The following is a 13,792-nucleotide window of genomic DNA, read 5'->3' as shown; positions in this document are numbered from 1 at the left end:
ATTGAGTGAGTAACCAAAGCGTTTATGCAGTGAGTGTTTAGTGCCAATGCTGCATGGTATCAATATTCATTTCAGCAGATCCGCTCTCGCTCAAAGAGCTCTTTATGTTGTGCTGCTAATGTGTTTCCCTGTGATGCACAGCAGCTATGTAGAGGTTTGATTACTGCACACTCTGCTCAGACTGCAGTCTGTCCAAAATGTTGGCAGTGTTGATGCTTTTTGACATTGAAGCTTGAATTACGCAGGACTCATGGCATACAGTAGAACTGAGACAATTATTGACATAATAAAACCAGACAGAACATGAAACTTAATTATAATTCATGAACTGAATTTTTATTTATTTATTTAGATTCATTTATTAAGTAGAACGTCATTAATTATATTAATTTCAGAAAAGTAGCACATTTAACAAGCTTTGTCATTCCACACAGAGTTGTGCTTAATGATTATTTTCAGTATCAATTAACCTGCTGTCTCCTTCAATTAGTCAAAAAATTGTAATCTATCAAATATGAAAAAATGTGAAAACTTTTCTTTCGAAGTTCTGACAAACCTAAATAACATGAAATCAGAAAATACTTGTTGTACTTGTCAACCACTGTAAACAACTGTAATAATTATTGTTCAATTATTGACCAAATAATTGATTCACTTCTTGTTTCAGCTCTAATTTTAAAATGATTTACTTGTTTAAAGAGACTGGCTCAATCCACCATCATAACACTTAAACTGTGTTTTCTTATCTTCTATATTTGACTTTATAGAGGGCCCATCTGGTGATATCAGTCCTTTCAATGCTAAATTAGCCTGAATAAAATGATTATCTGTTCTATTTTTTTTATTTTTTTTTTATTTTGCATCGATCCGTTTATTCCACTTTTAATCCAAAGATACTTAGTTTATCATGATTCTGACTTTTGATTAATTAACAATGAATTGCCAATACTGTTGATGATTATTTTCATTCATACATAAAATACAGTTTAACACCTGACCAGACATTTATTGCTAGTTTTGGATACCTGACTGCACTCAGTGCTGTGCACACAGTTTGATCCATTAGCTGTAAAAATAATTGCTCCAGGCTTTGATAGATTATTGTTGCAAATGTTTCCCAGTCTGTGATCCATGGGCTAAAAAAAAAGTTTTAACAAGAGTATAAATACAAAAGTGATATATTTTGTGAGAACATGCAACAAGAAAACAGTGATGAAGTGGTGAATTTAGTTTATCCTAGCAGTGTGTACAAGACTAGAGAGTGTCCGGCATGTGTGCTGCAGTGATCCTCGTGTTATGACGAGGCCTATGTGACTTCATTTGCTGAAAGAAGTGTAAATTAAAAGCATCCTTCAACTAATGAAAAGGACTAATGAAAAGGCTGTTGATGGGGAGATTAGTCAGCTGTATTATTTGGAGTGTGTGTAGTGTATGTCTGTGTGTGTGTAGTGATGGCTGCTGTAACAGAATCTCTCAGTTGCTGGATCAGATTAGGCTGCAGATCCATCTCTTCCGGCCCTCCAGTAAATACATCTTCCTCAAGCCTGTCGCCGCTCTCCGCCAGCCCGCTTCACGTTATCTAATGGCAGAAATGGCATTTCATTAGCCTCTTATCCCACCGAGGCCCAAATGCATACTCAATAGCATTACACGTAATTTCTCATAAGGACACATTATTGATCCCGGGCCCCTACCTGAGCTCAAGGAAAAGGGCTGTCAGCACTCCAGGGCCCTTCTCATCCAGGGCAATGAAGAATTAAAGCCAAATTAAATTTGACAGCTGTAAATGCCATGGCAATCTATATGCAAAGTTTAAAAAAAAAAAGAAATCGCTTTTATTAAAATTTCGGGTGTTTTTTTTTTTTTCACAACCTGCCTTTTATATTTGTGTCTCGCTCCACGTTTCTCTCTTCATCTCCTGGCTTCTCTCCCTCCACCTTTCTCCAGCTTCCTTATTCGCTCGTCTCGCTCTCTGTCTGCAGTCTTCCTCCTGCTAATATCCCCTCGCTACTTGAATATTTTCCCACATCCCTGACAGATTCTCTTTGATGTATAAATAATCAAGCTAAATTATGTGCAGCAATGAGGCTCCGTGCTCCACCGTTCTTATTATACAAAGTAATTTCTACCTAAGAGGGTCAGATTTCCTGACAAATCCCTAATTACCACATTGCAATGGAAGTGGAATCTATTTGTGCATAAATCAACCACCGTCCCCCAAGTGGCGAGTGCCTAATATCATGCAGCACTCAATTCAGCCCCACTCACTGAACTCTGTAATTAGATAATACTTTTGATGATGGTACATTTGAAATCTTAATCGATTTAATGTATAATGAGAGACACTCCCCTTCCCCCGTGTAAAACATCATTATGTTTGATGAGCTATATGTTCCTTTGTACAGCGTAAAGTTCTATCCAAATACACGTGGACATGATCAATATGTCACTCCTCAACCAGCTAGTTTCCTGTGTACAGGCTGCAGCTGCAGGTAAATGTGAAAGGTCATTTAATATGGTGAAGGCCTAATTCTGATCCTCTGTAATAGCTTTCCCAGTATAATTATGCTGCTCTAAAAGCCCCTTTTGTTTGGGCACGGACATCTCCCTTTGCTTTGTTTGACAAGTACAATCTGGGGCTGGTTTTAGCAATGTGAATGAGAGAGTTGATAATTACTGTTGACTCAAGAGGACCCTGCCACTCTGTAGACCTGAGAGGAGTCAGCAGCAGATCTGGAAACAGCTTTCCGTGTGTCTGTGTGTGTGTGTGTGTGTGTGTGTGTGTGTGTGTGTGTGTGTGTGTGTGTGTGTGTGTGTGTGTGTGTGTGTGTGTGAGAGAGAGATTCTGCTCTGTTTTATTTACTGTCAGTTTTCAGTCAGTTCAGTTCTGTTTTATTTGTATAGTGCCAAATCATACATGCAGTTATCTCAGGGAACTTTTCCAATGGGGTCTAGACGTCGGCCTCAGAAAAGTTCCAGTGCTATGGCCGATGAACGCCTGTGAGAAGCAGCAGCAGGTTCAGTTGTGTGGCGAGCTGAGAGAAGAGCTTTTTGCTTGATTTTGCCTGCCCTCTACTGTTTTTAATCATGTAACTGCACTTTCAGCCATGCAGAGGCGTCCAATGACCATCAGATGACGAGGCCAGTAAAATACAGGCTAAAGCTGATAAACCTACAGCTTACTATGGTCCCTACGCCTCTTTGAAACGCTGCCAGGCTTTAATGCAGTTTTACAAATCATCAACAAGTTTCTGATCAGGTTTCTGCTGTCCAGCTGTCAGACGGCCACCAGCACCACTTTCTTATTTGCAGCACAGGAGTCAGAGTTAGTGAAACGACTAAATGTTTCTGATGATTAGTCATACACCCATCACAATACAGTACATCAGAACCTTGTACATAGTGTAGATCCATACTGCCATCAAACATCCTAACTGCTCTCCTCTTCCTCCAGTTAACCTTCCCCAAAGCCAAACTCCTGCTGATGTCCAGCAACCAGGAGGATCTCAATGACTGGTACGAAAGCCTGAGCTCAGCTATAAGGTAAGCGCACACACACACACACACACACACACACACACACACTGGTATTTCAAAGTTTCAACAAAGTTGCTAAACATGTATTGCACACATAAGATGGTGTGACAGCTCTCAGGAGTCTGGCTGCAGTTTTTATCAAACAGGAGCAAATGTTGTGTTTTCAGCAGTGGACTTTTGGTTCTCTAGTGAGTATTATATATATGTGTGGCAGCTGGACGGTGTGTGGGAATGAGTCAAAATAAAGTACGGTGTGTGTGTTCATGGTAATGAAGGAACATTTCATGGGTACAGCAATGTGCCTGTGTAGTTTTTATGTGGTTCGCTGACCAGGAGAAGGAAAAACAGAATTCTGAAATGTTTCTGTCCTTTAAAATTAAATGAAAATAAAAGTTTGTTCAATGCTCGATGATGAGTTCTTCAGATGTCAGCTGATTTTTGATACATTATTTTAAAATAACATGTTCCACGGGTCAGTGGAGTATTGTCATGATGGGTATTTTGTCTTTGCGGCTCAGAACTTGACTTGTAATTCATAAAATCATTGCTTATATAATGACATAATAAAAACAATAAGTGTGGGATGAGTATGCAGTGTGTAGGTCTAGAATTGCTCTCAGTAAAACTTGAACACAGGCTCATACTGTACCTCAGGCCTGTCTGTCTCTCAGACAGCCTCTTAGCATTGATCAGCCAGACCTCAGTAACTCCACTCTCAGACTGCCTGGCCCTGGCTCCCCAGAGGTGGGTCCGGGTCAGCTCTGCTATGTGGAGGGGCCAGCTATGCTGAGGGCCCCAACCCTGGCGTGCCCAGCCAGGCTAATTAGTTTATGACTTTGTCAGAGAGGAGAGAGAGGAGGCTGTCAAAGAGCTCAGACCACCCAGCAGATGGGGGCCAAGGCTGCAGGCTGACGGCTCTAAACTCCAGGCAGTGTAATTAGCTGTGGTGGAGGACCGAGGAGAGGACAGACTGAGAGGACCAGGGGTCAGCAGCGCTCACACCACTGGGGAGGAGTGCAGGGCTAAGGGGTGTGTGAGTGAGTGTGTCTCTACACATAGTTGAATTATTGATTTAACAAAGACTACACACTGCCTGGACTGACATCTCTGAATCTATCACACACTGCCCTCAGTGATTATCAAAAATGTATTGTTTTCTGTGCTTTAGTCTCGTCAGCATGGACGCCATTGTTTCACACGTTACATATGCACAGTACAGAGGTAACATAAAGAAAGTATTTACTCTTTAATGCTTGATTGTGTTTTTTCTGTTCTTTTTGAAGAAAATGAATACACACACACACACACACACACACACACACACACACTCCTAGCCAAGGGACTTAATTAGTGTGTAGATCAATGCTTGGTGACAGAAGGCTGAGACCTGACCACTGGGGATGCAGTGAAAGCTAAGGACAGTTTAACTTTGACTTACCTTTTCATCTGCCCATCTTCTCAGCCTCAACATGCATTTCTAATGTTTATGTGGTGTGTGACACTGTAGAAGCATTCAAATTAGGTTAATTACGTTATGCTACTCTTGTACTCTTACGTTGGTTTTAGCCTATGAGCTACATTAGCCCCAGCTACACAGAAAGGAGTGTTTGTGTTTTAAATAAAGTTTCGATTATCTGTGTTTGGCTTCTTACATTTGACTTGGTGAAGTCTTTTTGACAGCACAACTCCCTGAAACCCACCACAGTCTGAATCTCCCTTGTTTTGTGCTGTGTGGAGGAAATGATCCACTAAACTCAGTTGAATCAGTGAATCTGGGTCACCTGGTTCTGCTGGATCCACGGGTCTCTTGAGTCTCTTGATTCCCCCGTGTTCATAGCTCTGTATGGATTTAGTCGTGCAGGATAGATCTATGGATCTGATCTGACTCTGAATCCAGATCTGTAATATGGATTCTGAGTCTGCAGGAAGCTCCACTGATCCACTGTGTCAGCAGCAACAACTGCTTATTGTCTACGATAATAGTGAGATTACTGGCAGCTACTTAGGCGGATGGACTGTTAAATGTTGTAATGAGACTGTACAGCTTAAAAGAAGAGTAGTGAATGACACAATTTATCTGGTATATGTGGCCTGGTGTTAGGCAGGTGTAGGATAGAAAAGATCCAGATTAATGGAGACTACCAACTCGTTATGCAGCCTCCAAAGGATGTTGGAACCCTGCCCCGCACTTTTCACAGGAAATCATGTATGAGATAATGGACAATAATGGAGAATGGACAGTGAAGTTGACAGGTGTAATCCATCCATCCATTATCTGTAACCTCTTATCCTCATCAGGGTCACGGCGGGACTGGAGCCTATCCTATCTGACTTTGGGTGAGAGGCGAGATACACCCTGAACAAGTCACCAGCTTATCGCAGGGCACATATAGTTATAATCAATTATATCATATAATACAGGGGTGTCCAAACTTCTTTTAAAGAGGGTCAGATTTGGGGCGGTGTTTAGCTCAGTTGGTAGAGCAGCCGTCCCATGTGCAAAGGCTCAGTCCTTGCTGTGGAAGCCCAGGGTTCAAATCCGACCTGTGGCTCTTTCACGCATGACATTCCCATTTCTCTCTTCACACATTCCTGTCACTCTTCAGCTGTCTCTGTCAGAAATAGAGCTTGAAAAGGCCAATAAATAATATTTATTAAAAAATAAATAAATAAATAAAATAAAGAGAGAGACAGATTTGACACTGTGATGCCTGGGGGCCAATACTAACATTTAAAAAATTTCAAAATTAATAATAAAATTTACATAAAAATGTACTGTTCTATGACAATTTTATTTTCATTGTCACAATTCATTCAAATGCTTCGTTATGTCAACCAAAAAAAGCCAAATCTTCCAATTCAAATGCTTCGTTATGTCAACCAAAAAAAGCCAAATCTTCCAGCTATCCATCTGACAATCCTAGAAGGCCATAAATAATAAATTATTTAGATTTTAAATAAATAAATTATTTGTTGTGTTTTTTGCAGTGCTAACATAGGAATTAATTTAATATATTTTTGTTTAGTCAAAATAGGACATGGAAGTCAGTGATTTCTGAGGGATTGTGTGTCTGTCCTGTGTGTTACTTTTTCAGTCTTCTTTCAAGATTTCATCCCTGTGTTAACATGATTGACGCTGAAGTGGAGAACAAACCATTTGGGTAATTAGGCTGTAGTCAGTTAGTTATAGTTAGTCTGTAATGAAGCATGTTACTAAATGAACTAGGATGAGCCAGAGCAACAAAAAGCTGCTATCAGTAACACAGAAGGACGGCGACTGGAATACACTGAAAGCAGCATGGTGAGTTCACTTCATCTGGAAGTGAAAAATAGAAGCAAAGGCTTGATTTGAATTAGACTCTGCCTTTTTGATCACCATGATCTAAATATTGGAATTCTTCTCCTCCTCCCTTTAACATTACCGTCTTTTGAAGGCCGTTAGCCCCGTTTTTAAGGTTTTATGACTGCAGTTGGTATTATCACCTAAATTCAAATCCTGAAATCATTTTAGGAGACATGTTTCTGTAATGTCATCCTAAATCGAGACCAAGGTTCCAACCATGAACCTTACAACTACAAAATCTACAAACTACAAAATCTAACAAATATACCAATATTGTTTTTTTTCAGGGGAAACTAGAGCACCTGGAGAAAACCCACAAAACATGTTGTTATCTTACTCCTCCTTCTTCTTCTTCTTCCACCTCTCTGGTTTTCTCAACCCTAGAAAGTGACAGGCTCTCTTCCAGACAGAAGGTGGTTCTGCTGTCCTCTGTGGACGATTTCCTTCAGCCTCTTTCTGGGATTCGAGGGCCGGTGCAGGACTGACGGTCTCCTGCTGCTCGCACTGCATTTCCTTTGGAACTCAAGGGGCTCTGCATTAGGGATGGATTCCTGCTGCTTGTTGGGCTTATCCTCACAGTCATCATCACGGCCGGTGATTTTTTTTTGGGGAGCCTCTCTCTCAGCCTTGAGCTCAGTGGAGAGCTTCACGTTGAGTGAGATCTGAACACTGAGTTCAGCTCGTCCAGCACTCGACCTGATTCTCTGCCCTCAAATACAAACTGGTGTATTAGTTTTCTTGATGGAACAGCGCTAGTAAAAACTATAGAATTTGAATATCTGGGTCTTTTGCTTGATTTACGGCTCTCTTTTAAATTTCATATCAACTCAATTTCCAAGAAAATCTATGTTCTTCTGAAATCTCTTTATTGATCAATTGAATGCTTTTCCCTACAAGTCCGTAAACAAATTATTACACAGCTTATACTCCCAATACTTAATTATGGTGATGTCATCTATCAGAACACCTCAGAAACAAATCTTCGTCCTCTCTCTGTCTTATATAATTCTCTGTGTAGATTTGTACTGAGGTGTCATTATAATACCCATCACTGCCAGATGTACCAGTCTTTAAACTGGCTGGCCCCCAAGTCCAGGAGGCATGTTCATTGGTTACTATTCATTTTTAAGTGCAACTACTTTAATTTTCCTTCTTATTTGAAACGATATCTGATTCCACTCAGCTTACAATACAATTTAAGGCATACTGACCAACTTTTCTTTCTTACTCCTAGAATTAACAAAGAAATTGGTCGACATGCATTTAAATTTAAAGCCCAGGCAGACTGGAATAATCTCCCTTGCACGATTAGGTCTATAACCTCCTTTCATCTCTTTAAATCCTCTCCACTCATTCACTTCCAAACATCTTGTTTTTGTTTTTGATTTTATTTATGAGTATAGGTAGGCATGCATAAGTACTCTGTGTGTATGTGTGCATACGTATACAAATAGCCCTAGTTTTGCTTTTATATTTCTGCAGTTGTGTTTTGTATTATTCTTATTTTGTCCATGTATATGTATGGGGCAGGGGGCTAGTTAGGATCGGTGGAGCATTGTGGTGTGCGAATGTGTGTGAATGGGTGTCTGCGTCTTTACATTGTATCATGTTTTTGTGTTCATATTTGTGTTCATATTTATTCCTGTACTATTGATGACCTGTTTTGTATCTCTGTTGGCATTAAGGACCCCCTCGAAAATGAGATGGTACATCTCAAGGGGTTATCCTTTGAAAATAAAGTACAAATAAACTACAAATAAAGTACAAATATTCTTCTCTCTGAAGGTAAACAGGGAGACTGATGTGAAATTAAGATGTGTAAGGAAAAAAAACACAAACAACAACACTCAAATAAAAACATTCCAAAAAGTGTGTGTGTGTGTGGCTGTGGCTGGACATCATGTCATTGTTTTATAAAATTATGTGGTCCACATTAAAGACAGTATAATTATACAGTCGTCCCTCGTATAACACGATTCACTTTTCGCAGACTCGCTGTTTCGCAGATTTTTTTAGTGTAATTTTGCATGCTTTTTTTTACAACGTACTGTACAGTATGAACGCGCATTGTGTTCTGCGTTCTAAATTGGCTAAGGGAGAACCACACATGTGTTCCGCGTCCTGATTAACTAAGGGAGTACTGTACAAAATGCGTGTAAAAAGGTGTATAAAAGTGTGTGGTTAGGGGTTTTACGGCCTTAAAACATGTATAATAATTGTATACCTTACTTCGCGGATTTCATTTATTGCGGGTTAGTTTTAGAACATATCTCGCGATATCGCGATAAACGAGGAGCCACTGTAATTCATTTCATAACCTAATGGTTTGAGTTGATGTGTGTAAAATAATAATGGACTACAAGCAGTGCAGATGGTAAATAGATTGTACTTATATAACACCTTTCGGTCTTCTGACCACTCAAAGCTCTTTTACACTACATATCTCATTCACCCATTCACACACATTCATACACTGATGGCATTGGCTGCCATGCAAGGTGCCAACTGCTCATCAGTTTGAGAAGCTAACCATTCATACACATTCACACACTGATGGTGCAGCCTTCAGGAGCAATTTGGGGTGTGTAGCAGTGCGTAGCATTTAGTTGCAGTGTACTTTTTGCATTGCATGCTCCTCACCTCACCCTTGCCTTTTTTAGCTTGAAGGAGGAATGTCAGTGGAATAAAAAGATTGTTATGCATAATATATTCCATTTCTGCCATATTTTGAAATTGTGCCGCCCACATCTTGCACACTGGACCTTTTAATAATTTATCTTTCTGTCATACACTGATTTATGTAATTCATTGTCATTTTATCAGTCATTGTAATTGTACAATATGTTTGTGTTGATTTGTCCTGTACACGTGACATCCATTGCACGTCTGTCCGTCCCTCCTCTGTGGCTCTTCCTGAGGTTTCTTCCACCTTTTTTCCCTGTTAAAGGTTTTTTGTGGGCAAGTTCTTCCTCACTCGAACCGAGGGTCTAAGGACAGAGGGTGTCACTCCCTGTACAGATTGTAAAGCCCTCAGAGGCAAATGTACTTTGTGACTTTGGGCTATACAAATAAAATTGAATTGATTTGATTTGATTTGATAATATTGTGATATAGAAGGTGGGCAGGAGGACTGTAGGATGTTTTTATTGGAGGCTCACTGAAACATACAGTTAGGTCAGTAGAGCCTGTATGTTTGAGGAAACACTAGCCTCCATGGAATTTGACTCTTCTAAAGGTGTGCATGTTTAACGCTGAGGTTGTGGGTCTATGTGAATATTGTGATTGGTTGATTGACTTGAACTAAGAGACGACACATCATTAGAACTCCCTTTGAAAAGAATGCAATCATGACACCAGCACATTAAGAATGAGCACAGAGTCTCAATAGAAACATGCTAAGCTTTTTAAACTGTAGGACGATGACATTATGTTGTATAAGACACTGTTAAATTGCACAAATGAACCTGATTAATTGCTAACCTGGTGTGTATTGTCTTTACAGGAAGCTGCAGTCTAAGACAGTGGTCCATCAAAGAGATGAGTTGTGTCGGAGACCCCTTCGCTCAGCCGGTGACTGCCACAATACGCCCAGCAGCAGTGACCCCAGCAGGAAGAGAAACATGGTTAGAGGGGGGGTGGTCTGCCAGCCATCTATTGAGGGCCATATGTTCAGGATGGATGGAGTTTATGTTGCAACACTTCAAGGGGTGTTTGCACATCTCTTGTCCACCAGTAGCCAGTTTTCATGACTGAGTTCCCCATACAGGCTGGACAGTATGCACTGTCCCTAACCATCCTAGTGTCTGCTACAGAGGAGGTGTGAGGAGCTGCACACTGAAGTTGCTGAGGCTGCTGAAGGCCTCAAAGCAAGATAAAAGTTGTTTAGCTCACTTGCTTGAGACATCAGTGCTTATACAAGAGGAGTGGACAGGACTGTTATCTCACTTACTGGACTGTTATCTCATAGTTTGGCCTCTTTTAGCTTATTGTTTGGTTTTTCAGCATACAAAATAGAAAAACATTTCCTGTAACTCCAATGCCTGATAATGCTGCACTGTCTGTGCTGCATGTGCTCCTGTGGCGGGCACTCAGTAACAGACAGAGATGTGATGTACTTCCATGCAGCATTTAGCAACATTTGTATCAATTTCAAATATCAAATATGTTCAGAGCTTCCATGTAGTTTGTCATCAGGCTGAGAAGTTTCTGTGCCCTTTCTTCAGGTCAGCGCAGAGAGTGCTGAGCAGACTCAGAAGTGGGAGGGCAGCGCCCCCAAGAGGATGAAACAGAGTGATGCTCCAGAGCAGAGGTGAGATCAAACACAGAATATAACAAGAATAACGTACAAAGAATCTGCTTTGGGTGAATCTGTTTGTAATAATAATAAATACATAATGAGAAAAATATCAATCAGATGAAAGACATCAAGTCAGGAGGCAGAAATACACTAAACAATAGCATGGAAAATAGAATAGCTTTGAACGTTAAGAAGACATTAAGCATGTACAGTAGTTGAAGCTGTGAATGAAAGTGATGGAGGAATGTGCAAAATATGATGCAGTGACAGAATGAAGTGTAAAGAACATTTGAAAGATGTGCTTTAATGTGATACATTCAGTAAAGTCAGGTGTGTAAACTCATGTCTCACTGTAACATGGTTTGTTTCTGACTTTTTTTTTTTTGTTTTTGTGTCCAGCAGTGTAGAGGCGTCCACTTCCAGCTGTGTGATCCTCTGATGGACTTCTTCTTCCAATGATGAGATGACGGTGATCGTGATCCTGCAGTCTGTCTGAGAGTTTCACTTCAGACTGACTTTTTGTTCCAAACATGACACATGCAGCTGTGCATGTGTCATTTAACTAAACTCATTTCTTATTGTGCTTCTTAACACAAGTCAGGACCGGTTTGGATTCGAACTAACAGCAGCTTCAGCTTCTGCCCATCATGTGCAATATAAACATATATCCATCTGCTGCTTTAAACGCCAAATATCTGAAGAAGGGTTAACTGTGAGCAGCATGTTCCTGCTGCAGCTAGTCGAGTCTGTTTTCAGGAGCTCACTTCGGAAGTCCTGTTCCCAGTCTGTACCTGAATGCACCACCAGTCTGTTCAGTCAGTCACACTGCACACCAGGGAGAGAGAGCAAAAAGAATGTATTAAATTAACGTGTACAGACATGTGAGAGTCAAACAGCATCATATTATTTTTAATTTTAATATTGTTGCAGTAAGTAAACGTCAGAGAGAAGCAGTATGACACATAGACACATAGATATAAAGTATCCAGTCATATGACGGGAACACACACCTCTGCCGTGTTCTCTTCTTGTTACACTGATGCACAGTGTGAGCTCCAGGTTCACTTCTGATTTCTAATATTCTGAGCGGCCAACAGTAAATAAACATCATGAAGTCTGTGGGAAAGACTGTTCTGATGTCAAATTAAAGACATGAAATATATAAACCAAACATTTAAAATGTTCCAAATCTCATGAAATCGTTTTTTTTCACATCTATTATATTTGTTTAGTTTTTCAGTTATTGGAGTTCAGATATTGAATCAAGTTTTCGTTTGATCTAATTGATATTTTGGCCTGATTGTTGAATTTAATAATATCTTTAATAGTGAAAAAGAACTAAGATACTAAGAAGACGAAGACCAATGAACTAGCAGTTCACATTAATGAGATCTGTCTAATTACACTCACTTCTCACAGTTTATTTCGATTATTCTTTTTTATATAATAGTGGTCATTCTAATGTTCCATAAATCTAACTTTATGCCATCGTTTTCTATAACTTCACTTTATTTATGAATTATCCAGACACACTGTGAGCTGCTGCTGCTGTTTGTCCCACATGAACTGAGTCAGCGCGTCTCAGCAGGTCACAAGACTGTTTGAGTCTTTGAAATGTCTGATTTGATTGTTCGATATATACGAGTTCCTCATGGCTTTTACGTGTGGTGTGATGAATTAGTATTATTATTATGAATTGAATCAGTGCATTTAATCAGCTGCACTGTATTCTGAGGAAACTGTGTTTTGTTGATTTCTGTGATGAATCTGCATCCAGGCAAGAAAACCTGGTGAACAGTTGTAAGCTTTTATACATCCTTTAATCATATCCTTTATTAGCAAAAACTTCTCCTGTAATACTTCAACCGACACTGTTCAGCATTTTGAAGCTGGGTGTTTATTTTACAAATCATTTTAATATCCTTTTTTTATATTCAAAGCGCTTTACTAATCATGAGATGAAGATAAAGAAAATCTCAAAATAAAAATCTTAAAGAAGTCATGGTGCATGTGTTTATTTTTCAGCACAATCACTTGATGGAGACTCAGAACAGCTCAGTGCATTTCTTATTTTTTAAAATGCTTTAGAAATCATTTGTCTGTCTTTGTATGTGTCGTGTTTATTGCAAAGTTCCTAATATACAACAGTGCTGTTGCCCAATATTAAGTCTGATTCACAGCTCTATGAGACAAACTCATTTAGAATGAACCAAAGAACATTTTCTGTCGTTTACTCTGTTGTATGTTTACTCTCTTTGGTCCTTAGACCTTCATCATAAAAGTAATTTCATCTGAAAACAATATTTAGGTGTTTAAAATACATCCCAACGTACAAGTTAAGTACAAGAGTACAAAAGAAGTCAGTGAGAAGTCCATGTTCAGAAATCTAAGCCACCTGATGGGACAAAGATCAGGTCACATGCTTCAGTAGGTTCACAGGCGTGCCATGTAAAACTATCCCAATTCTGATTTGGATTATTAGCCCATCATTCTCCAGCAGCAGGCCGCTGTAATGCTTATGAAGACATTTTAAAATTTCATCACTTCTATATGTGGAGAGCAGAGCAGAGTGACTGATGAGGTTTCTATTTTAGAGGGCAAATGATGGCTGGTCA

The 13,792-nt window shown here is 39.7% G+C and overlaps 1 protein-coding gene across 2 annotated transcripts in view; it reads left to right on the top strand.

The window, feature by feature from the left end:
- The window catches only part of arhgef39 (Rho guanine nucleotide exchange factor (GEF) 39), a 55,033-nt gene extending 41,935 nt beyond the window's left edge, over positions 1 to 13,098 (top strand). The window contains exons 9-12 of one of the 2 annotated variants that reach the window (XM_019253888.2): positions 3,455 to 3,543; positions 10,383 to 10,503; positions 11,104 to 11,189; positions 11,580 to 13,098. In XM_019253888.2, the coding sequence (XP_019109433.1) occupies positions 3,455 to 3,543; positions 10,383 to 10,503; positions 11,104 to 11,189; positions 11,580 to 11,616 (333 nt within the window). In that variant the 3' untranslated portion in view covers positions 11,617 to 13,098. Of the gene's footprint in view, positions 1 to 3,454; positions 3,544 to 10,382; positions 10,504 to 11,103; positions 11,190 to 11,576 lie in introns of both variants that reach the window. The other variant, XM_019253887.2, reaches the window with a different exon arrangement.
- Positions 13,099 to 13,792: the final 694 nt, after the last annotated feature.

Source organism: Larimichthys crocea, unplaced genomic scaffold (genome assembly GCF_000972845.2).
Source record: "Larimichthys crocea isolate SSNF unplaced genomic scaffold, L_crocea_2.0 scaffold607, whole genome shotgun sequence".
In the NCBI taxonomy this organism is placed as follows: Eukaryota; Metazoa; Chordata; class Actinopteri; family Sciaenidae; genus Larimichthys; species Larimichthys crocea.
This window is presented reverse-complemented; position numbering and strand designations above follow the sequence as displayed.